The sequence below is a fragment of the Pezoporus flaviventris genome, unplaced genomic scaffold (genome assembly GCF_033815535.1).
Source record: "Pezoporus flaviventris isolate CSIRO_AGI_PZ_B2104156 unplaced genomic scaffold, CSIRO_AGI_Pfla_v1 ptg000031l, whole genome shotgun sequence".
In the NCBI taxonomy this organism is placed as follows: domain Eukaryota; kingdom Metazoa; phylum Chordata; class Aves; order Psittaciformes; family Psittacidae; genus Pezoporus; species Pezoporus flaviventris.
The window spans coordinates 24,361,396-24,387,477 of NW_026892579.1; the positions used below are offsets into that span (position 1 = coordinate 24,361,396).

Sequence of the window (26,082 nt, forward strand, 5' to 3'; positions counted from 1 at the left end):
TATACTTTAAAAAAAATAACTCTTGGATTTTTTTGCAAGTGAAATAAGTTCCCAGAAAGCAGAGGCCAGTGTTCCACACCTTACTTGAGATAGAATTCCTCAGTTTGTTGCTGGACTGCTGTTTGGGGTTTTTTCTTTTTTTTCCTATTATCTGCTGAAAGCAGAAATTCCAGGGAGCGATAACTGAAAATGCGTGCTTCTTTCCTGATGCATACAAACCCCAGGTCTTTTAGGAAACAAATAATGTTGAATGTTAGAGAGAGAGAATTTATCTCCTATCACTTTGCAATTTGATTTGCAATCTTATTTCTTTCTGATGGATTTTTTTATTGCTGTTCTGCAGCAGTATTAGTCAGAATTTCACACAAATTAGCCTTTTAACGAACAAATTGACAAAAGAGTTCTGTGAAAGGGATGTAAAAACACTCCTGACAATCCAGACATTTTGTTCTGGCAATATTAACAACTTCTGTTAAAACCAACAGTACACAGCTGAATTGCATGGCATATGCACTCAAGTTAGTAAGGCTTAAATTAGCAAGTCATTATGTAAGGAAATTTGAAGCATAATTTAAAGGAACTAAATGACAAACACCCTGTAAAAATACCTGACACACAATTAGGGAAATGTTTCCAAGTTGTCTTTCTTTACAAGTATAAATCACTGACATTATACTAAAATGAAAACAATTTCAGTGAAAGCCAGATCAGAAATATGAATCTCCAGTATCTCAGCACTGAGAACTGGCATTACTTTCTGCAGCCGCATACCACTAAGTTCAGTTAAATCAATTCCATTCTATTTACAATGTATTTTACATCCTGATTTCCCCTCAGTTGTCCTTATGTATGCAAACAGAAAAATGTGTAAGCAAACAGCTCTATTCTGCGCAACTAACATTTCAGGAAAACACAGGAAACAGTGGCAAAACTGTCTTTCATCACTTGCTCTCAATTCTTTTCATTTTAAACTTCATCAAAGCTTGTAATCTTAATGAAATCTTTAGAATGGTAGACTGATTTCTACAGATAAATATTTAGCTTAATCTGGAACATGGAACTTCCACTTAACTGACAATATCATACAAATTGCACTTAGTTCAATACACCCACAGCACCTCACAAAAAACTTTAATTTTGATCCAAAGAAACTGCATACACTCATTCAAGACTACTTTTGTAATCCAAAATGTATCTCCTTTTCTGTAAGGAGAAACAGAGCCATACGACTTCATACATCAGATGCTTTACAAAGGAAACACATTGCCTAACCAAATATTAGGAAGAGGTTTTACAGGAATGATGCAAGGAAAAAAAGCTGTATTTTCAGGTGGTTTTTTTTTTCTCTAAAGGCTGTGGTACCACTGGAGAGAAGAACAGAGCAAGCAGGAGTACTGAGCCAGAGCTCTGCCCACTCCTTGCCAAACCAGGGAGAAGCTCCAGCGGGATATTTTGCTGGCTTCTCCACTGCCTAATAACCCCAATAGTTCATATCAGAGGGGAGAGTGAATGGAATGGAAAGAATTAAAATGCTGGTGTACGAAACACAACTTGAAGGATCCAGAGTGAAAGTGCAGACACACTCTAAGGCACTGACAACACCTAGAAAACCTTGTACCAAATTAAAAGTAGCTTTTCTCTAAGCACCTACATGACTTCCTTCTGAAATGAAGTCTCACGTAAAATTCTGTACTACTAACATTCTCCCTTCTTTAGAAGTATGCAGAAATGCACAGGGGTCACAGTGAATGGGTTGCCACATTCACATAACGTTTCTGAATACTAAGGTAACATGAAGGAAAACATTTGCCCTTTTTCTGTACATCAGAGAACTGCCAACTGTTTTCAAACCCAGTATTATTGGTAATATTATTAACAATAAATACTCTCACTGTACAACTACATTTAAGCCTGATTTGAATAAACAGACTAGCTATCAGTCTTCTTATCTGACAGTGCTCCCATTAAATGTGGCCTGTCTTCAACCATATGAAGATCAAGCAGGCTCTGGTGAAAAGTATGAAAAGCTAACCAATACTCAAAGAATATGGAAGAACTCAAGACACATATTTAGGTGTACATTTTGACATATTAGAATAAGAATCATGGCAAATTATGTGCCTCATTAGGCCACTAGGATGTACCAGTTATTGCCAATTAATTTAGTAAGCATACTGGAGTCATGTCTTGACAAACCTAAGATGCCAACTAACACTCACACTACAAGGAATGAATGCTTTGGGATGTCCTTTATTATTTTAAATGAACAGAGCACATACGCTACGTATTTTTGAAACAGTCCTTCAAATACATTTGGTTACTTACTTGGAAAGGTGAAGAACAGCTTCAAAAAGTATTACATTATTTATACCCCATTTTAAAAGTATTTAGCTAGAAGTAACAGTTCTCTTCAGGACCTAATACACTCCTCTATAGCCACAAACAACTACATTGCTTAAATCCTTTCCTAAACTTCTCAAATTTAACCTTTAAAATGGAAACATTTCCCAAGGCTTTACTCTTCTGATTGCAAAATCTTCTTCCAAGCCAAGAGCATTTACGGCCAAGTTACACCCAATCGGCCTTCTGCATTTACTATCCTCTTGACGGAAGGTTATTTTTATTGTTTAAAATTAATATATTTCTCGATATCAGTTATGATTACTCTAGCTTTTGTCCCCCTAGTCTCTAGTCTTCTCCCATATAAACAGCTTTTTATTTCTTTGACCATCCTCTGCATGACTTTCTTTGCGCCTATCACAGTTTGTATTTGTCAAAGCTGGGTAACACATGTTACACAACCTCCAGGTGAGGTCTCATTAATTCTGCAACTCTACATGAAATAACTCGAATCTATGACAATGCTTGACTTTTCCTGGAATTGGTATCACACACTTCATCATCCTTTCCAACTGATGCACTCTTAACTTGCAGGAACTTGGTGCATGTGTTTTAATATTAATATAATTTATTGTGGTAAAAAATTCATGTGGAGAGAACAAGGCTCATATAAACATGTTTAAAAAGTCTTTACTAAGATTAAACTCATCAGATATAGAAGGGTTTGTCCCTATATGTAGATTAATCAAGAATGTTGAGCCACTGCAAATAATAACAAAATATTTTTCTCATGTTGCTTTACATGAGTTATACCAGTTGTTCTGCTTACAAAGGATGTTATTTGCTAGATATGTGTTAATGTTTTCTAACTAATTTGTTCTATATATTTCATTAGCTTTCAGAGACAAGCACTGCTAAAACAATTGTACTTTATAAAAAAGTTTCCCAGGTTCCTCACACAATCAGGACTAACTATTGGATACTCTTCCTCTGACTCCCTTAATTTTTCAGCTGTTAAAGAGATGTAGCTTAGCTTCATCACAAGGTACAGAAGATATTTTCAAGTATATTATTGGGGCATTTTCTTGGCATGTGGAAGCTTGGAGTTCAACACCACAAAACCTAAACCAAGGCAAGGGCAAACTGTAAGAGTATTTTTAACTGAACTTAGGACAATCCAAATGAGTCAGGTACATCTTCAGGAAACATGTCTTCAGAGCACTTCAGTGGAGTCTAGTTTCTGCATCCCAAATGACATTTTTCAAAAATGAGCACCTAAGCTGTCACCTTATTAAAGGCACATTCTCTACTCTATGTGGACTATCACTATTTCAGTTATCTAGCAAAGTTTTTGTCCCAGATTGAAGCATGAAGGATGCCTCAAGCACATAAGCAAGTCAGATGAAGTTCTGCCTGTATTGCTCTCCAAAACCTACGTGGCTCAATCGTACCTAAATGGCACTTACGGCATTTAAGAGCTTTGCTGTTTTTGGCCCTGAAGACGACTGTTTCAAGTGCACTAGCCTTTTAATACACACCCATGGATGCATCAGTGATGCACTGCATTAGTAAGACATTAGTTACCAAGCTGAAACTTCTCCAACTCTATCCTAAGTGATTACATGAATAGAATGGAAAAGATCTGGAAGTCCCAGATTATTTCAGCGCTTTCTTCAGAGTACTACACCAAAAACAGTGGAATGAAGCTGTAGTGAGTTATACTTCATAACCATTAGAAAAACAACCTTGCTCTTAGAACACTGCTGCCTTAGGAAAAAAATCTACCACAATATGCAGGTGAGATAGAAATAATTTTCTCTGAGCGTTACAGAGTATAAAACTATAAAAGCTTACATTTATGCTATAATTCAAGTTGGGGCATACCACCACTTCGTAATACAAGTATAACACCACCATCCACATGTCCGAAACTACATTGGTTTCTAATGACTTTACACTTGTCTCAGCTGCTGACTAATTCCCACTACCTAAGTCTCCAAGTTAAAATACCACGTTTTGCAAACCTGCCTGAGAAGAGGCTGTAAGTGAACATGCACTGTTCTGCTGAAGTATTACTATCCCTTTCTCTATACACAGGATGCAGAGATGAACAGGGAACTACCCTCATGTATCTCAGATACGGCACAGCGGCACAGACATTAGTAGTGCGTATGCCAGTACTTGATCCTAAAAGGTTTGCAAATTTTTTAAATGGCAATTACACATTTGCAAAGCATTCCCTCTATCTTGCTCACTGTATCTGTGTCCAGCTTTAAGAGGTTAAACTTTGCCTATGTGTATTATTCCAAATGTAAAGTAAAAAGCTGATTTCACAAGAATTCCCTGAATTTCTGCTGCAGCCAATGAAACACAGCAAACCACATAAATCAATGTAAAATTACAATTAAAATACTAAATTAGATTTCCTGAACGTGATGGAAGGACCTTTCATTGAAATAGTCAAGATGTTAACCAAAGACATTTTTACGAACTAAAGCTTTATTACACTTTATTACCTCCTCTATTTTATAGCCTATTAATAATTCTAAGTTCTTAACTGATTTCTTTTATTGTCCCAATTTTGACAACAGTCTCCAGTTTGTTTGCTGAGCTATCTCTGAAGCCTGTGTTAAGCTAGGGGATAGGCAGGGCCTAGATGTTAGGACTCCTGTACTTCCCCCCTCCCCTTTAGATGACTAAAATTTCAGTTCAGTTTTTTACATTAAAGTGTTTCCCAGATAACTAACAACAATATAATAATAAATGATAAAAAGCATGGATTCTAACCACTTTGTCCTCCTTTGGGAAAGCATCCAAGGAAGCAGAATAAAAAGAGAAAAGAAAAAAAAGAAGAGAAAAAGAATAAAATAGGCAAGTATTAATAGACAGATTTCAAAGAAATGCAATTCTAGTAACTCTCTACAAAGAGATTAAAACATAAAATTTCGAAGAAAAAATAAAAAAGCTTTAAATAAAAAGATGACATTACTGCATATGTAGAAATCATGTTTTCCCATCCTAAGCCACAGAAGCATAAACAGAACAAACAAAAGGCAAGTTACAAATGAATGAAAGTACAAACACTTCTTCATTTCTGTGACTTGAAACAGTGGGTAAAAAATAATTACAATACATTCCATCTTTTTCTGAGTAAAGATACACTGTAAGATACACAGTCTAATTAATAGTATAACATATCTAAGTAAACAGTATTTTCGTAGACTTGCTCTAATGACACCACCTATGGGTGATGCAATGTAATGCATCTATTTGTATTGAATGCATCTGTTTATATGTTGAAGTATGAACATCTGAATATTTTTGTCCAATGTGCCTATGTAACTTTTTCAGAATGTGAATGTAATTTAATAGACTCACAAATACATCACAGCTACAGAAAACTTCCACATAAAGATTAAATGCATTTTTTTCTCGGGATTTTTTTGTTGTTGTTTACATGAAAGTTCAGAAGCCCTATTCTGTTGATGTTTAGCACAAAGAAAGTGAAAGGCCATAAACTAGTTCTATTGAGAACACGATTATCTGTCATAAAATTCGTGACCATTTTTAACTGAATTTGTTTTGAGACAAAGAGCATTGATGCATTTCCCCTTCAAAAGATTGGCACCTTAAAGCCATATAAGAAAGTTATTCCATCTCATGATAGATAAAAAAACCTTAGTCATGCAATTAAAAAAAAACATTTTATAACACACGATAGTCCTAAATGATCAGCTAAAAATAATCACTGGGTAATGGTCTTCCAAACACAGAGCCAGCCACTCATATACAAGTGAGTAGCCAGTTCTTTGGAGCGGACTGACTGAACAGAGGGTATTCTTTGATACCCTTTGTTTTTATGGACAGCTACTGCAGCTAACTGCGTGTGGACCAGAGGGAGAAAGATTTCTCTCACCTGAGAGTAGGATACCCAACCCAGATTAATCTACAGTTTTACTTTTTAAATAAATTTAAAATAAATTGACATAACACTATCACTGTGTTGCTGGATAAGTTTTTACCCCCAAGATTAACTGATTTTATGTAAGAAAAATCTATAAATGTATATTAAAAGCTCTATAGAAGAAATCTAAAATTAAATTAGTTCAATAAAAAATTATCAATGTGGCTTTGCACCTGAGCAAAACAGTTTCCTCTTCCATTCTATGCAAAACGAGAATATTTTCAAGCTATCACACACCATGTGTTCCTCTTTTTCTTTAATTGACTCAATGAATTCTAAGAATTGCCATAATCATTAAATACATTATTCTACTTTATACACACCTCATAATGAAGTGATGAATGAGACACTTAAGTAAAATGAAGCATGAAATGCCAAACTTAAGGTGAACAATCTGCAGCGTGACAATGTCAAGGAAGCTTTTTCTAAGAGTACACATCAGAAGACTTACATTGTTTGATCGCAGAGAGACACGACCTCCACATCGAGCACAAAACTTGGTCCGGCAATAAGAGCATAAATGGCCACAACCATCTGCAAACTTTGTTTTATGACAGATTCCACATGTTGGAGCATCATCCTTGTGCTCTCCCTGGTAACGGCGGGCTTCTTCCCCTATCTTTCTTACTTGCTCTTTATAGCTTTCAAACTGTTGATGCAACCTCCTGCATAGATGAGAAAAAAATTTATATAGCAAGAATAGGAGGAAATACTAATACTGTGTATTTCTTTCTTTCAGTTTATAACGCTACCTAACATTCTTGGCATGTTTACAATAATAAATGTACCTCTTACAAAATACACACTGCACATGGAAAACTGTATAGGAGAATCTGAAGGAGAAAAATAACAGACACATGTACTCCTATTATGCTTTCTTCAAAGCTCATGAGCAAATCGCTTCACTTTAACAGAAACTGATCCCAATATAACAAGTCAAAAATCGCAAAGTCTTAAACAGAGGTATCTACCAGGTACAGAATAAAAGCAGAAATATAAACGCCTGAGCAAATTTGCATTGTTTTTAATCAATGTTTTTTATACACCAGGAGTAACAAATCAATCTTCATTTACAGTATCACACTTCTGTTTTTGAAACCTGAGTTACTAACACATGACTTAAAGATTCCAAAACACACTCAACAATCACACCGGCTATACAAGAATCTGAGAAAAAATTTCTGTGTCAAATCTCCATATTAACAATCCATTGTATTTTCTTTTGTTAGGTATGAGAGACTACTTAAGGTTTGCTGTCCGTCATTACATACATTAATGAGGGACAGACTTCCAGCTTAGCTGTAGGAGTACATAGATGCATTAATAGGTATATTGCTTTCCTAAAATCTGGCTTTCAAAGAAGTAGCACTTTTTCTCCAGCTGCCCCAAATAACAAGCAGCCTGACACTACACCAATCAACTGGCTAAGCATCCTGCTACCCAAAAGACCCAGTTTCTAATCACAAGCTCAGCAAAAGGCACTCAGTCCTCCAGCCTTCTCTTCCCCTTCTGTGGGGAACAATAACAATTAAATACTTAGTGATAAATTCTTTCTTATCATATTATCTCTGAGGAAAATCAAGCTCTCCTGTTGGTTTCTATGAGATTTTCTTGGCAAAGATAAAGTTTCAGATGGGTACCAGATAAAGGTCCAGACACTTCCAAAAGGGGCAATCAGTTCCTCTCCTACCCCTGGCTGCATGCCTGTTCCTTAGGCCCTGATACGGACATTCACCAGAGCCCTCTCAGTGAGCTAACCCATGACCCTGAACCAACAGAAAATTCTCCTACAGAAGAGGGGGGGGGAGGAATCAAAACAAAATTGTTTTCCCATCATTTTGCTCTCTGCATCACCCCACTCTGAGCAGGGCACTGGAGACCTGTGAGGAACGTAGGACGTGAGATCCTGAAGCCAGAAATTAAAAGAACCAGTAAAGGGCAGTATCACCCTTTTTGCAGCAATGAGCTCAGCTGCTACGAAGCTTAATTTACCTCACTCTGAAGCTTAATAAACTATCCAACTTCAGCTATCAACTATCTTACTATCCATCAAATTTTACAAGAAACATTTCTGTGGGTGTACCAGGACAGCACTGTAACTCCTGACCTGTATTTTCAGAAGCTTGAGCAAAGATTTTAGACAGCCTAAGGAGGAGAATCTAACAGGCACATTTAACAACTGTCTTTTCACCACGCTACATGCAACCCCCCAAGCTTCTCACCCACATTTCCAGATGTTGCTTCAAATCTACATCTTCATAGCTGACATTTCAAAAAAATCATGAACAGCTAAATACATTATTAGCAGCAACAGGGAATCTTGAGTTTAATAAATAACAGTAGGTTTGCTGTCTATAGAGGTCTTGATGATATCCTTCATCTCCACTACCTGCTCTGAGCTACCTGCTCCCTTAGCATTGAGACTTCCAGCACTTAACCAATGTATTTCTAGTGAGACAATTCTGTGTTTCTGTGGGATTTTCTGTGTGGTGGACTTGTTTGACCTTTAAGATATAAGTAATCAGCGTTATCTGTATGAAATATTGTTTTTGTGAAGCAGATATTTTTATTTTAAGATGATATTTAAGCCTAGAAAATGGTACTTCAACATATATAACAGGAATCATGATAAATACACATAATCCATTTGGACACTACTAAAATCAACGAACTCCCACACTAAAAACAGAGACTTCAGACGAGCACATTCTGATGAGGATGCAGCAATAGCAAAAGCTATGAGGCCAAATAATCTGTTCTCCCCACTACCAATATGACGCATTATACATAATGCTTTATGCTAATGAAAAACCTGACAGAAGTAAGTAAAAGGGTTTTTTTCTTTTTGTTTTATTATTATTTTATACTAACCTGCTTGAAAAAACTTTTCATTATTGAGTCAGATGAAAAAAGTAGGTCAACAGAATTAGGCAAAATACTGGAGAAACTTAATACTTTTGGCCACATTATTGGATTACACATGTGATTTAACTTATCTTACACAGCTGCTCACTTACAATACATAAAAACAATTGAAGATATTCAGCAATTTGTATAATAACCAGCTTAAAGAATGTAATTAAATAATGGAGAGGTCTATAGGTAAACTGCTTATTACATCAAATTTTCGATTAAGAAATACAACCTTGGAAGTGAAATTCAGTTCTTCTCCACTACAGCAAGACTAAAAGCTCTGGCTCTTCACTAACGTGGAAAGGGAAGAGTAAGCACTGACCCCCTTCCTGTTCTTTTCCAATTAGACAATCTACATCTGAATTTTTTCCTATCTCATATGAAGCTTAGGAAGTGTATTAAAATCATGGTTTGCCCTTCTGTGTGCACAAAGGGATAGATGAACACACTAGCAATAAAGCAAAACCTAAGTGAGAGATTTCACTTCTAACTAATAAGTATCACTTATATACAGATTTCTTAGTTTCTGCATCAGTGTAAGACTCTTTACCATGAGGTGTTCAAACTCAAGTACTTATATTGCATGTCACATTACTCACTAATGGTGAAAACCTAACATTTTACCTGCAGAAGGAATGGAACTGGAGAAAAATGTTGAAGAGTTCACAGAGCAAAAACAATCTTATCCAGCCCATGGCAGGTCTGGTTCAATTACTTCTTTTGCAAGTTTTCAACCACCTTTCCCAGCTTTTTCAGGAAGGACAGGACCTCTGTGTCTCTGTCTATTTTATAATGGTGGCAGGAAATCCCTCTCAAGAGTTTTGCCTTATACAGAAACATATTAAGAATTAAGCAAGTACTAAAATACAGACAGGTATTTTTTTCAAGGTTGCTTCTTCATTTCCATGCAATAAAGCACATTTTCATTAAATGCAAGGAAAATTTAAGTCTATTAAATATTCCTTAACGTAGGCAAACACCTAAAGGTTAGGTTAAAGACTCAATATCAGCATATGATATAACAGCTTGGGGGACCCTGAAGGTAGATACCAATTCAATTCTTCTGACAGAAAGAGCACCCAGGCTACTATGTAAGAGGAATAATATAAGCATATACCCACATCCTTTTTCATCATGCACCCCAAAATTCATCTAGTTCTACTACTGAGGTCAATGGCATAGCCAAAAAGTGGAGATTTCCTCACCCGCACAGCCTACAAAGATGAAGAGTTAAATAAAAAAAGCAAAATATTAGAACAAAAAATAGAGGAAACTATCTCAGGACTTAACACTGGACAGACTGAAAATTTACATATTTGCATTTTTCATATTGCTGAACTAGAATTCCCTTAATCTTTGTTCTGTATGTTTTTAACATACTGCCTCAACAGAATGAAACTTTGGGTACCTTCAAGAGCACCTCTTTATAACATTTATGTGTGAAACTTCTTTGTTTACTAGAAACACACAAGGCCTGTGGCTTTGGAACTATTCAGATCGCCAATGGCATCATCTGATGGCCCAAGATTTCCTACTGATACACCTTTTATTATGTAGTAAGCTTACTTACCAGGCAGGAAAGACCTCTCCACACATAGGATTAAAACCATTCTCCTCTTCATCGAGAAACAATGGAAAAATATCTACAAATGCAGCAATACATTTGAGAACATAGCCCAGAGAAGTCGAGAAACTTGACTGATAAGCTTCCTTAAACGTCATTGTCAACTTCACTTGCGCAGACCTCACATCACCCAACACAACAGCTGCATTCACGTAAGCAGGCTCTGCTGGTGAAGGTGCCTGCGGGTTCACATTCGCATAGGTGGCACATATGTGTGTGACCAAAGATCATACAATGGGTGAACAGGACTGAGAGTTATTTGTTGTTGCTAAAGTTCTGGAAGAGACTGAGCCGCTTGGAGAGGCACATCAGCCTCAGGACTTTACCACACCTACATGAGAGGCTGACACCTCTCACCTGAGAGGTGAAAGACAAACACCAATATACAGTTTTCATGCGTAGAGTGAAAGATTTGATCCATTCACTTTTACAGTGTACATATAAATCAACATATGTGGAGGTTTCTAGGGGGTTTTCCCCAAGAAAACCTGCTGGGTTCTTCTCCCCTGTAAAAGCATTTCACAAAAAAAAATACTTTAGCTACGTGTCATACATGTACCACACTTTCAATTGAATATTCAGTATTTTGTATCAACAGTGTGTGTGTAAACTAGTAAAAAAAAATAGTGATAGGCAGTTCTGCAAAGCTTTACTCATGTCTTTGTGAACTTACTTAAAACTGTAAGCCTTGGAGGATGCTCATGGTATAAATTTCTCACATACCTTAAACTTCTCAGACAGTTTACTGATTCCGTAAAGACAGATGGACAAATAGACACTGCAGTAACTTATAACACTGACTGAGCAGAAAGTGGAATATCAAACCACACCAAGTTATAATTTATGTTGTTGGGTTCTTTTGAGGTGGCCCAAATGCATACGTACTCTGCAATCATCTCCACTAAGCATATATTGAAATTATGCTCCAAGAATGTTTTTTTCTTATTAGAAAGCTATGATACTGCTTTCTTGCAGTAACTTAGTGTTGTCTTTGCAGTAACATAGTATTGTTTTAAATTCCTGTAGTGTACACCTATCTGAACTATTTGCACATAAACACTGAAGATTAAAAAGTGACAAAATGGAGCACTTGCTTATTTATGTTCTGGCTGCATATATTTTCCAAAAATGCCAAATATTTGGGTCACCTTTACACACAGTTACTTTTTAAATGTAGCATGAAATTGTATTTTTAACTTACAGTTCCAGCAGATGGCACTACAGGTTGCATTTTCACCCTCTCAGCTCAATTCAAACGAATTCAGTCTTGGAATCCTAAGTATATGATGTAACGTTATAAAAATATTATGCCCTCTCATGAGTTCATGTTAGTAGAAAAAGTGCCCCCTTCTAAGTGATGTAGCCTTAAGTAACTATCCACCAGCAGCTACTGCATGTATGAAAAAAGCTTAGCAAAATGCAATACTTTGCCCTGCTCACCCCTGGCACAAAACCACAAATCACACTGAACTTAAATAAGTCTTTTGTTTTGTTTTTTTTTTTTCATAAAACGAGACTTCTGCCAAGTTTTGTTGTTAGCATTCTTTTTTTATGGTAAATAAAATAAAAAAAAACATACTCAAGAATGCAAACTCACATTAGTTTCCACACATTGTCTTGTGCTGTAGATGCTCAACAGACTAACACTTCATGAACATGATGGCAAAGCACTCCTGGATATTTAATATGCCCATAAAGGCAATGGCTAGATCTAAAAACTTGCAGACAAACTTTAAGCAGCTACACTGAAGTTGTGATCTGAAAACCACGGATGAGCAGCTCCATAAAGCTGGAAGCAGCTTGGTCTCACCTGCTGCCTCGCCGTGCTGCCAGAGCTGCAAGTACTCATCTCACACCAGTGTTCCCAGGGGGAACAGCACAGGACCCAGCTTTTCACCTCAGCCCCATGAACACCTTAGCTAGGAAAAGCTGTCAACTTGTGATGGGGTTTCGGAATACATGCTTTAAACAACAAAGCCAAGACAGACAATCTTAGCAAGACCCTATGGATAGCTTTGTCTGAGTAAAGGGAAAAAAGGAGCTTAGGGAGAATCTAGCATGTGTTGACTAGAAGAACAGCTGAATTCCAGTGAAGAAGTCTAGATATATTTGCTAGTTACTGCATGCACCATCACATCACATATAAATCCATTATTAAAATTTACATTGTCTGCACAAGTAGGACAAATTAAGGTTGAACAGTAAATAAAGGAATCTAACTCTTTCAGCTCCCAGCGCTTGACATAGCAGTATTAATGTATTTGAAGCCTATATTTGAAATCCAGGATTTTTTTCTCATTTTTGGGGTGCACTGCTATTTAGTATGGATGATACCTGGTTTGGTTGTTTCGTGAAGATCAAAGAACTGCTGAATGTATTCATATTGCAAAACACTGAGTTTTGCATTATGTTCTTCTGAGTGAATCTGGATGTGTTTAATATTCCTTTATTATTGCTTTTGCTGTAACTTTTATTCAGTGGGAGCTGCCACTTAAAAAGCAGAGTATAGTCTTAGTCTTTCATACAGACAAATGCTTGCTAAAGGCAAGCAACTCAAGTTGTAAAACAGGTAGCAACGCAATTAATCAGCTAATCTTTAGAGCAAAAAAGGCCATGTTTGTGTAAGAGTAATAGAAGCAACCACAAATGGAAGAGTTAATGGCTTCCATGTCTTGAGAGTGTTGGGTTTTCTTCTCCAGAAACTGGCTGCTTCTAGCCCTTTTGCTATTGCCTGCTTTCCACCTTCTTAGTTTTCTGTTACTTGCCACCCATTTGACCTTTCCCTGTTCATATTTCCTGTAGGTATCATCTCTCCCTCCTACACAATTTTTCAACAAATATATCACAATAATTATTATATATAAAATATAGCAGATTCTATGTCCTATAAGAAAACAACAAATATTCCTCAAGATCTCATATTTTACATGGCCTGAAGGTTTCTTCCTTCTACCCTGTTCATTCAACACACCATTATGGATCAACTCTATTACTCTCTCAACTGGATCTTTGCCCATAATATTTTTCACCTCACCAGCAATCACCTGAATCCAGCTCAGCACCAGCCCTTTTTCCTCCACATGCCAAGATCTTTTCTTCCTCCGTGCTTTATTGGTGCAAACACAAATTTAACCACACTGGTAATTCACAGGTCTGTTTCTCTACCTCACATTTGCCTCCTCTTGTCCAAACCAAAGTGTTTGGCATAGATTACTCCTATCATGGCTGACCTGTACATCAAATGCCATAAACTGAAGCAGAGATCTCCTTTTACCTCCAGCAAACCTTAACCACTGCCTCCATTCTGCTTGCCACTCAGAACCAATGACTACTGTGCTATACTAGACTCACACCTATTGAAACCTTCATCTAAAAAATACTATATAAGCTTTGGAGATTCATTTTGCAAATTAAACCTAAAACCAACCCAAAGTTTAGCTAATTTTATATCCACCCAGCTTAAACATTCACCTATCACCTGTTTACCTCTTCATTCCTTTTCTCACTAGTGCAAGCCTGTCCTGCTGATAGTCTAATCACAATCCTGAAACAAATAAAATTTTATTTATTTTACTTCTTTCTTTGTATTACTCTGATGAGCCCCCTTTTCTACTGCATAAAACATAAATGGCTTATCTTCACCTTCAAAGACTTTTACAGCCTATTTCTACCTTGCCTATCATTTCTTATTCAGTACTGAGACACTTCTGCTCCAGCTAATTTCAAGCAAGAATCTTTGTGGCTTTCCCCTTGCTGCCCCTAACACAGCAGTATTAGCAACAACACCATCACACTGTCCTCCTTCGAACTCTTCTTTGCCTTGATGCCTACAAAGATCTGACAAAAATCAGCCTAAATGTTAAAATTTGAGCTTAATTTTAAGCTTAATGTTAGAATTTAAAATTTAAAATTTTCCCTTATGAGGCTAGACAACACAGACTCCCCTGTCTGCTCCTCTTATTTTATTATTTGCTTAATACTTACAATACGGACTGCCCCTGTAGCAAAGACTGCCTTTTTTTCCATTCTCTAAAAGCCCTCACTCAGAAGGGTTATAGTGCACAAGAAGCGTTTCCAGGCAATACGGTAAAACAAATCTCCCAACACAATTCAAAAATTTATGAAGTTACTTTTTTTTTTTTATTTCTTGTGATCATTTTATGATTCTAGACGTTTACTTTGTAAGTTCAAACCCTGAGGCAACATACTCATACTGACCCCTGCCTCCACGAGGGATAAAGTGGTTTTAATGAATGTTGGTATTTTCCTACACGCCCATGTCACAAGGAACCAGGAGCAGCATAACCATAAAGCATTTAATTACGACTCATGATAAAGTTCAGACTTGGCCAAGACAACTGTTTCACTTACAGACCTCACACAGGAATTTAGACCCGGCCAGCACCACTGGAATTAATAGCTGCTCACATGTAACAGATACTTTTGTCCTCAATACAAGTTAGCTTAATTCCGATTTCCTCATAAAACTTCTTACCAAGCACATGCTACCTGGCAGCATCCTAACAAGACTGTACAGGCTAAGACAAAAAAGTCCCAAACCTAGGTTAAAATGTCCCCCTCCTCATCACACCAGAGCAGAGGCACATCAGCAAAGTAGCATGGACTGTGCCTTCACTCGTGGGGCTCTTCTCTGGTGCCCCTTCACCAGCAGTAACAGAAATTTTTAAATTAACATTTTACTAAAGGCAAGTTTTCTGAAGCACATCAATGAGCTCATTAAATAACTTGCGTAAAATGTCATTTTTCATCTTCCTGGAAGTTTCCTCATGTAGGTTACTGGAAAACTTCATTTTCGTATGCTTCTATTTGTTTTTTAAAAATAACCTTAGCCCACAAGCAGACTTCCTCCTTACACAACTGAAGAACTGTGAGTCAGAAATGTGCAATATCTACAATAAGGAATTTACATTCTAGCTTCCCACGGTTCCTCCCAAATGGCTGTTACCCTTTCTGAGGTATAGAAGAGAAACCAGATAACTAAGCAAACAACGCATAACAGCACTAAAAAAGGCATAGCTGAGGAATTCAGAAAGAAACTATGTCTTGTACTAAAAAGCACTTACACGCTGAGATATATTTAGTACTGAAGCAATCAATGCCTTCTGTGGAAAAAAAGTATTATCTCTTCTTTGTTTAAGAACATATATTCTTATGTCACGGCTTTCGTGAAAAAAATGTAAATTATTTAAATCAACTCTTTTGTTATTCTGAGTTCATAAAAATAAGAAAACAAATGCCATTGATAAAAAGGTGTTCCATTCTCCTCACATGACTATTTTTACTACCTTAAGCAAGAGTACATCTCCTATGCTTTATGGCAATTCTGTGCAGAAAAGCTTATGTCCCAAAAGTTAGTCTTATTTTTCATTAAAAGTGTTTCAGTACCATTAGGAAGGGGTTTGTGGGGTTTTCTGAGTGGTAACTGTTAGGTTTCAACAGTGAAGGTTTTAACAGGAAAAGAAAAATTAAAACAAGACTGAAAGAGGAGGAAGACAACACCTTTCTACCCACTACTGCTCCATCCCAACTACATTATTAGGGCCCAGAGCCCCTGCGTTTTTGGGAACCTCTGAGCCTATTTCCTTGGCGTTTTTGAGGAAGTATAAGCCCTTTCACCCAATTGCTGTTACGAGCTGGGATCTGGAAACCCATTTTCCTAGGGAGGGCATAAGCCTTATTCACGATATCACAGCTGGCTTGCACAAAAATAAGGAACAAGACCCGCAGATCACAACACATGCATGGAAAACACACAAAGGGCAACACAAATTCAAAAAGCAAGAAAAACAGGTGGAAAATATGATCTATCCCTCTGAGGTGGAGAGGGAACTCTAAATGATGGAGATTATACCAGGGTAGAAAAGGCTCCAGCTGACTGACTTACAGAGCACGAGCCTTGACAGGAGAGGTCTGAGCAACAGAAGTCCATCATTTTTTAGATTGGGTATAAGGAGGAAATTCTTTCCTCTTAGGGTGGTGAGGCACTGGAATGGGTTGCCCCCAGAGGTTGTGAATGCTCCATCCCTGGCGGTGTTCAAGGCCAGGTTGGACAAAGCCTTGGGTGAGATGGTTTAGTGTGAGGTGTTCCTGGCCCATGGCAGGGGGGGTGGAACTTGATGATCTTAAGGTCCTTTCCAACCCTAACTGTTCTATGATTTTAGACCAGGTTTTAGACCAGCCATGAGACCAGATTTCACATGAAGCCCCCCAGGTAAGCTTGTGATGTACGTACAAGCAAAAGAGTTAGAATCAATGACTTGGAAAATGTTAATAAGCTAAAAGAATAGAAAAAGGGCAGTGAGTGGGAAATGGTGGCAAGGAGCTACCCACTCCCCTATCTTCCATGGACAGGAAAAGCATGTAACTCCACTAATCTAACAATTTTTTTGTATTATCCCAGTAAAATTTGTAATTACGCTGACCACAAATAATTACACTGCCCAATTTGGTGACACAAGCCTTAAGATAATATGAAGTCTTATGAGGCAAGTGAGGTTGCACATAGTTACACACCAAATTAATATTCATGAAAATTTGTCCCTATGCCCATTGGAAACAGCTTTTTTAAAAACTGCAAGCCACAGCCATAGTCATCAATGGTTTCTTCACTCACCTCTGAACATTAAATTCAACAAAACTTCCTTTTCTGCAAACAAAGAAATGGCAAGTTGTGCTACAACATGCATTAACTTTGGTCTCCTTAACAGTCTCTAGCACACTTCTCACATGTGGGCTGCTTCTATGCCTTAGGGCAGCAAATGACCCTATAGACAATGCAGAAACTACATCATATTTGCTAAATGTTCAATCCTTCTACTTCTTTTAACATCCTTTTTAACTACAGCGTCTGCCCTCCCAGCTATTATTTGAACTTCACTGATTCATCATCAATCCCACAGTTTAGACTCTTCTCTCATCCCACTCCTGCCAGTTCCCAGGTGAGCAGACTCATATGCCCTAATACAGTCAATTCAGTGCTTAGCTAGCATACATGAGTGATACATAAGTGGTATCATGCAGAGAGGAGACATGTTTGCCCCTTTGCTGTATACTTTTACACTTCCGTGAGTAGCCCCAATAGGTCACTGTTGTTCTCCAGCCCTAATACGACCTAAGGAAGGGGGATGGAGCTAAACACTTCCAACATCACCACAAAACTAGGAAAATTATCATGGGAGTCAAAGATACTTTTTTTTTCTTTTCTAAAGAAAAGAGAAAAAGAGACAACAGTAGGGGTAACAGAAAAAGCATCAACTAATTTTAAAAACAGCCACAGGGGCAACCAAGCAGAGCAGCTGGAAGACCTCCACAGACTCAGCAGACTACTCAAAGATAATTCCGTCCAGAGACATGGTTGGACATTGGAGACTCCAAAGTCACTCCTCTGTCAGGCTTCCTCTTCCCAATGCTGTACATAGACAGTTTGGCCAGAGCCAGTGGAAGAGTGGTGAGGACAGCCCACAGTGTGTCAATGCCTTGTCCTTTGGTCTTAACCAGTATGGGCATTTTCATATACCTCTTACCTTTGAACAATCTCATCAGTATCAGTTTTCTCACGTAAACATCACAGCTCTGCTGCGCTTTACTATTCGATTTCTTTATCACTCAGCTCTCCTAACACAGACGGTGCAGCAGGAGAGTAGCTGGTTTGCTCTGAAGAGCTGTCATCAGCTCCAAGTGCCAGAGTTCAAGAAGTTTCATGAGTTCATACACGTAGCGCTGTTAGCAGCCTGAATTTTACCAAATGCAGCCACTTAAAAAGTTATGGAAATACAACTATGCTACAGTCCTTCTCTTACGGGGAATTGTCAAAACAAGCATTCAGGGCCAAGCATTATCTACCTAATAAACACAGGCCCTGTAAACATAACCAGGTTTCCAAGACTGCTCTTGCTACTCATGCATCAAAACTGTAGAAGTAAAAGAATATGTTATTTTACTTGCAGCATTCAGGCGATACCTGTTGCAGGAAAACCTGCCACAATGACTGAGGGACAGCAATATCTATGTAACTACACAGTGAACCAGCCCAGGGAACTGAATGGGGTTAGACACAACGAAGAAAAAAAACCTCTGAGCCCACATGGTTGCATTCATGCTTACGGTTTAAAAAAAAAGTAGCAGCAGAAGCCGAAGCTAAGGAAGAGTGATAGAATCATTTGCTGCAGCAGAAGAGTTAACCTGAGCTGCTTTTGCAACTGCACTGTCAAAACCAAGCATCTTGAGGAATAAAGTCCTAGCATTTCTCAAGTTGCCAACTTGAGTGTTTCTATTTAACTGGGATACTTGCCGCTTGGAAAAAAAGGCTTTTCTTACTGAAAATCAAAATAACAAGATTTGTCACTGAGTTTGTTTCAAAAGTAAATTTCAATTCTCCAAAATTCATCACATCAACAGTTTCCGTAAGATCCAACATAAAAAGAGACCTGAGAAATTTTCTCCTACCTGCTGCCTACCCACATGATCAAGCCACAACATGAACACCAACTTCCAGCACCTTGTAACACTCTTACAATTTAGCCCCTGCTAAATTAGGAAGTGAGATCAAGAGTCCTCTCTTCTTTTCCCAGCTCTTTCAGAGAAACATCTTTTTATCCAAAAAATGAGAGAAAGATGTATTAAAGAAAAAAAATTAGTGGAAGGCTTACCTGAAATTATGAAATCAGGGCTTATTCTAACACCAAGAGAAGAATGATAAAAATATTAATGTCAATTAACTACAGTTAATTTGCCTTTTTTCGTTCAGTGAAACGTTTTCATTCTGTGTTTTCTTTATAGAGCGTAACACATGATCTGGTTTAGTTCAGATATATGGCAGAAAGTGAAGATCCCAGAGACACCCAGCCATGCTAGTAACATTTGTGAGATTACAGGCATGTGCTTTTATGTTACTTCCTTTGCAGATACAAGTAATTTTCATACATGGTTGCTTAGTAATCACATCAAGGCCCAAATATGTTATATACGAGCTCCTTTTATAACTCCTTCTAAAAAAGACTGCTGGAAACATCCTCAAAGAAAAAGTTTCATCAAGATGCAGAGTGAAAACTAATTACTGTCTTCCCCAGCCAAATCAACAGCTCTGAATTTTCTCAGAGCAATATGAAACAATACCATTCATAAAATAAGTGTGCTTCAACATGGTCAAGAATCAAGAGTAGTGATTAGCAGGTGAGGAGGCAATGACCTCTAATGCAAAGAACAAGTACCAAATCACTGTATGGATTTTTTGTCACCAAAAAAAAATCATGAACCCACAACCACAAAAAAGTTGGGAAAGAACAGCTAGAAGTACCAACAGAATATAACCAGTTTAATAATAGGCTTAAAAACTGCACTACCTAATCTGGGTGGGATTTTGCTTTTTTTTCTTTATTGTTGCTTCGAGAGCTAGTAAGCAAGAAGTTTCCATGTCTAGTCCTATAACAGGCTGTAAAAAGTGCAGTATTTCAGCTACTGGATCATGTTTTTCCTCATCAGCTGACTAAGAGATGTCTTCATTTTCCTTATTTACTTAAATATTACTGAATGTAACCCAGCAATACTTCTCTTCTACATGTCATATACAAGAGACACAAAACATGTCTCCTGAATGAGCAGACCTGCGTCAGCTTGTGATGGACTTAATGCCGCTACTTCACTGAAAGAAGCACCAGGTGATCCTTGGAGCAGTACTCTCTGAGTCCCATAGGAAATTTCTCCAGTAAAATACTATTTTTTGAAGTGGCTCCAATGGCAAATGTCTGTTAAAATACATTAAATCAATGTATAAAGAATAACTTGATTTATTATCTCTTAAAAACCACCAGGTTCATTTCATTATGGAATACAAACATCATTCCTTTAAGTTAAGCTTCACCAAAATAATATTTTGTGAACAAACAAAACCTAATATGTTTTCAGAGTGAAGCGAAAGAGAAATAAATGGTGATCTCTTAATTTTTTTTAATTTATTTACTGAATCACATAATACGCTACCATGGACATGACTTTTTTCTAAGGATGGCCATCACATCATAACCAACCAGCCACTACATGCAGAATAACTGAGTCTCATGTAAAACAAAGCACAAAAAAGCCTGAAGGGGAAAGGGTAAGGGGAGGAGAATGCTGGTGTCACCGTAGAAAAGCTCAGTCTAAGGGTTGTAGAGGGGAAGATGAATAAAAATCTTAAGGAAGAGTTTTTAGAAGTAAAGCACAAATTGGCACCTACACAAAATCACAAACACAGGTGCTAGTATTTAGTTCTCTTATTCTGAATACAGAACTACTAATGAAGCAGCGAATGTGAGAGAGGAAATAGAGACAAGCCCATTTATCTAACTGAACAATATTAACTGGTAGCATCACTAAATTCAGCTGGATGAATCACATAGCCCAGACAGAATTTGTCCTGATCAAACAACCTACCTACAACAGAGACAATCCTAGTCAATGGAGAGCAGAACAACCACCCCTCAGATGGGACAACCAGAAGTCTTAAGAGATCAGCTACCTTTTGTAGACAGTTGGCCCTGGTCCTTGCACTTTCAAGCTGTTAAGTCGGTTTGCAATATCCCATGCACAACAATGCCCAGGGAAGCTAGTAGAAGATGACCACAGAATTATACGGCTTCACCATGGGTACACAACTGTGAGTTGCTGTTGCTCTTTGTCCCATCAAGCAGCCATAGGAAACAGAGGCTTATGAGCATTTCTTCCAAATTTTAAACTTATGAACACCTGTCAAGTCAAGATTTTTCTATCTTAAAATACTACTGAATGAAAGAAATCACCATGTCTAACACCCCAAATGCTACTGCAGACTCCTCTACCTCTAATTCAGTGATATAATCGTTCTTCATACTACCTGTTCTCCATCCCCAAATGTAATTATGTTATGACAGTTGGCGAAGTGATTTTTTGGTGCCAATATTACAAGATATTGAAATGCTGGATTAAAATGGCATCAGCCATCACTAATGCTAACGCTTGCAAATCACAATGTAGTTTATCTGTCAAACCAGTTTCAAAACGGTTACGTAGTGCAACTCTAATAAACTTGCAATTGGCAACCACGCTAAGAATAGACTCTGCTGTACTCTTAGAATATTGTTTTTGTTACAGTCACACAGAGGTAAAGCTGCTTAAACACATTACAGTCCCATACCAACAATGCAATGTACACAAGCAAAAAAATAATAAAATAACATAAAATAAATCCCCAGTGCTGCAGTATGTTTCTTCAGTCAGCTGGCACCTTTTAAAAAGTTTGGAAAGTTGAGAGGTGTGGGTACTGGTGCAACATAACAGGAAATTACTTTGGATCAATGTTTATTAAAACAGCTTTCTGAAACAGTCTTTCTCACACATGCATTTGAAAAAAAGAAGAATCTGAGTATTTTTGGCATCCAATGTGTTAAACAGATGACAGGAATCAGATGGCAATGCAGGGTGAGCAGAAAAATATGACAAAGCACAGTGGTCTGTAAACAGAGCAAAGCTACTGAAATTCTAACTACCATATGGTGGTAACAAACAGGACACGTGCAATACAGGAAAAGATCTCACAGTGAGGGGTGTGATAGGAGCCAGCAAGATGCAGAACTGAAAAAACAATTACAATAGGACTGCAAGCACAACAGCGATAACGTTTCAGATTAATTATATTCAGCTGAGGCTCAGTGTGTACAGTACGTCTTCTACCTAAAAATAATATAACAGCCTCACTGAGAGCATCTCTAATTTATCATCCTGTTCACCTTCCTTTATAATTTCCATATTACAAGGAACAAAAAAGGTTCACACATCTATTTTAAATATACCATCAAAGTGCTCGAACACAAGATAATGATTAAGCTTGTCTCCAGCATTATTTAATTCGTTTCATTCTTCTGGATGCCAAAGTAAACACAAATGAAAAGCATATGGCATTTTAGTGAATTAGAAAATTAGAAAACGAGAACATTAACTGGTTTTATTTTATGCTTTAAGCACGGCACATGGTAAAACTAAAAAATTCAAGGCTTTTTATATTTGTGATTTATTTTAATTCCTTCTTTTAATGTACTCTCTACTAAAGTTAAATGTTCTCAAGAATACTATTTGTGAAAGAAAACCCATAGCATACTCTCTACATTTTTATTACCTATTTTTTTCCATAAAATATAGCTGTTCGTAACAATTTTAAGAAGATTGTCTTGAGCTTGAAATTATTCTCAGTAGAAAAATACAGCCTCTTTAGTGGTGAGCATCCTTGCTTCTTGATGCTGAGAACTGTACAAGCTAAGAATTAAATCAGTGTTAACAAAAAATTTTTCTGCAAAACTCTCTTACCTGATGAAGCTGTTGAGTAGAAAGTATGAACCCCAAATTAATACATTTCCTCTGATCTAAACCTCCACAGCAAGGCCTATAGAAACCCATGACATCCAATTTTGGGTTTTCTTCTCCTTTCCATCCTATTTTGTATCAACAGTTTGATTAATTCCCAATCTTACTATTTATGCCCAGACTATTCCAAGAAGACATTCTCATAAAGAAATTTAGTCCAAGCAGTTCAGTATCCCTCACATATATAAAAATATGGATTTTATTCCTGTAATCAGGCATATTGGAAAATTGCCATACAGACAGTACAGGAGAATGATACCAAGCAGAATGCTTCATTAACCATGTTCTCTTTAATCACATCTAGCAGACCCACTGAGGTTCTCTCCTGAGGAGCCATACAAGTCATAGGTACAATTTTAACAGAAGAAATGCTTCTGCCAACCCATTTCCCATATAAGTCCTGACAGAAAACCCCTAGGGCTCATTTTAAACCAATAATATCTTAAATAACAGGAGTGAGCGTCCTTTGGGAAACACTGCACAAAGTCTACTAACCTGTTTTATGATTCTGCCTGCTACTCTGAAATACCCATAAATCTGGCAGAGAGAAGTTTCTCCAAAGGTTTTCCTTGGTTAACATTTTTCTACTATTCTACAGTGGTTCTCAGACAGCAACATACACTCACAGAACATCAGGCGTCTTGATCATTTTGACTGCCAAAAGAGTCCACAGGCTAGTGGGCCACTACGTGCAGTAAGGTCAACCCTCCAGAAAATTTGGTCCAGTGCCACAGAAAGTTCCAGGTACAAATCTGATCCTCCACTGTAGCTCTACCCATAGAAGAAACACTGATAATATTTCAAGTGACCAAGTCAGTATTTGTTCGAGGGTACTTGGATCTAACCCCAGCATTAGTCTCTCACTTATTCTCTAGCCGAAAAAGGTATTGGTATTTCATTATTTTTGGCTAACCCTTTAAAGAGCCAAAAGCTAAAGCAGGATTTAGTTCCTGTCATAGCTCGGTATTTTCTGAACCTAAAAACAGATTTCCAGATGGAGCTACATGTTAAAGAAGAACATCATTCTTTATGTCAGGATTTCCTATTGCTTGAGCCAGCAGACTCTGCTCATCTAGGCAGAGTTCTTGTGGGTTTGATGATCACTGACTTTGTCCTTCTGCCAAATTCACAGATTTTTCACAACCACACGGAACAGTTGTAGAATGGGACCACTATTTTGTAGTCTTGTTCTGTGCCATGTTTTTTAAAAGGCACTCCCTCCCTTTACTTTGGGTACACGATGTAAAATCCAAAGCTGTGCGTGAAGAGTTTAAGTGGCATTTTTATCCAGCACTTTGTACAACATTCTCTAAAAGCTGAGCAAACAATGAATTGTGAAGCTGTATGGGTCCCTACATTGTGAGATTCTTCAAAACAGAAGATGACAATTTCTTATCATCTCTCTCACCCACGTGGAAAACTAAAAATTTATTTCTATCAGCTGTAATCTGAACAACCACCAGTGCATTTTTGACATACAAGGGAAAATTTAGAGGCTTCAAGAAAATTCCTGGAGCTCGCCAACAGCAAAAATACTGGGACTTCTTCTATGTTTCAAAGAAAATCACCTACCAAGCCATCTGTGCATTGCACCACACCTTGGTCTAAAGCCAGAACAGCAAAGAGGTGAGCTGGGCCCAGAACACTGACTCACCCAACCATGTCACTGATGTGGCCTCATATCTCCCAGCTTCCCAAAGAGGAGCAAATTAGCTAAAATTTGCCAGACAAATTTGTCACACCGAATGAAAAGTGCACAAGAAATCCGGCTTGCTAGATCAAAAGTAGTGCTTTTCCTACATGAAAGTGGACAAGCGGTAGGTATTTCTGGCTCGCAGCAACTCTCACCTTTTCTTCCTCTCAGTAAATGGCCGAGATTAGCAAAATAGTATCTGGTATGTCCAATATTATGTGTATATTCAAAAAACAGGAGCAAGAAAACATCCTGCTAAAATAAGGTCCCCGGGGAGATCTTAGAGCGGCCTTCCAATACCTAAAAGAAGCCTACAAGAAAGCTGGAAAGGGGCTTTTTACAAGGGCATGTAGTGATAGGACAGGGGGGAATGGCTTTAAACTAAAAGCAGGCAGATTGAGATTAGACATCAGGAACAAATCCTTCACTTTGAGGGTGGTGGGACACTGGCACGGGTTGCCCTATCCCTGGCAGTGTTCAAGGCCAGGTTGGACGGGGCTTGAAGCAACCTGGTCTAGTGGAAGGTGTCCCTGTCCACGTCAGGGGGGTCGGAACTAGATGATCTTTAAGGGTCCTTTCCAACCCAAACCATTCTATGGTTCTATGATTGCACTAGTGTGAAATGCTGTCTCTAACACTTTAGGAAGACATGACTTAGGATATGGTACACTAAAGGACAAACAGGATCTTCTTTCTTCTGTGATGAGGACTGTGCTCTCTGCCATCACTCCTGTAATTTATTTATGTCACAGGTCATTAGAAGACCAAAATATACGTAAGAAAAATTGGAAGGAAGCAGAGGTTTAGGAACTCAAATGAGAGTATCCCTAGGTAAGAAGTTTGAATCTAAATCCATTAGGTATCCTATTTTATGCTACTTTGTTAAGTCAAGTCACCTAGGGGATAATTAGGTGTTTCATATAGATTCTGAAGCCATATAGAGAAGTCATACAGATTACTAATTTAGCCTGGAGGAGTGTGGAAGCATGGCTTTACACACTGTGTATCCATACTTAATTACCTGGGAGTTAAGACTGGTGGTATGTATGGCTGATGAATTAGAAACAGTGGACTGGTTGCAACCATTATATTGGAAATATTATCAGGACGTACAATGAAATGTATTAAAGCAGTAAATCTAGGTAAATTGTCTTC

General features: G+C 37.7%; 1 protein-coding gene across 22 annotated transcripts in view; it reads right to left on the bottom strand.

Annotated features, from left to right (window-relative positions):
* The window catches only part of RIMS1 (regulating synaptic membrane exocytosis 1), a 303,442-nt gene that overhangs the window by 175,659 nt on the left and 101,701 nt on the right, over positions 1-26,082 (bottom strand). For 21 of the 22 annotated variants that reach the window (XM_061460480.1, XM_061460507.1, XM_061460508.1 and 18 more), the window contains 2 exons: positions 6,756-6,969; positions 5,128-5,139 (listed from right to left, as the gene is read on the bottom strand). In XM_061460480.1, coding sequence (XP_061316464.1) covers positions 5,128-5,139; positions 6,756-6,969 — 226 coding nt within the window. The remainder of the gene's footprint in view (positions 1-5,127; positions 5,140-6,755; positions 6,970-26,082) is intronic. The other variant, XM_061460482.1, reaches the window with a different exon arrangement.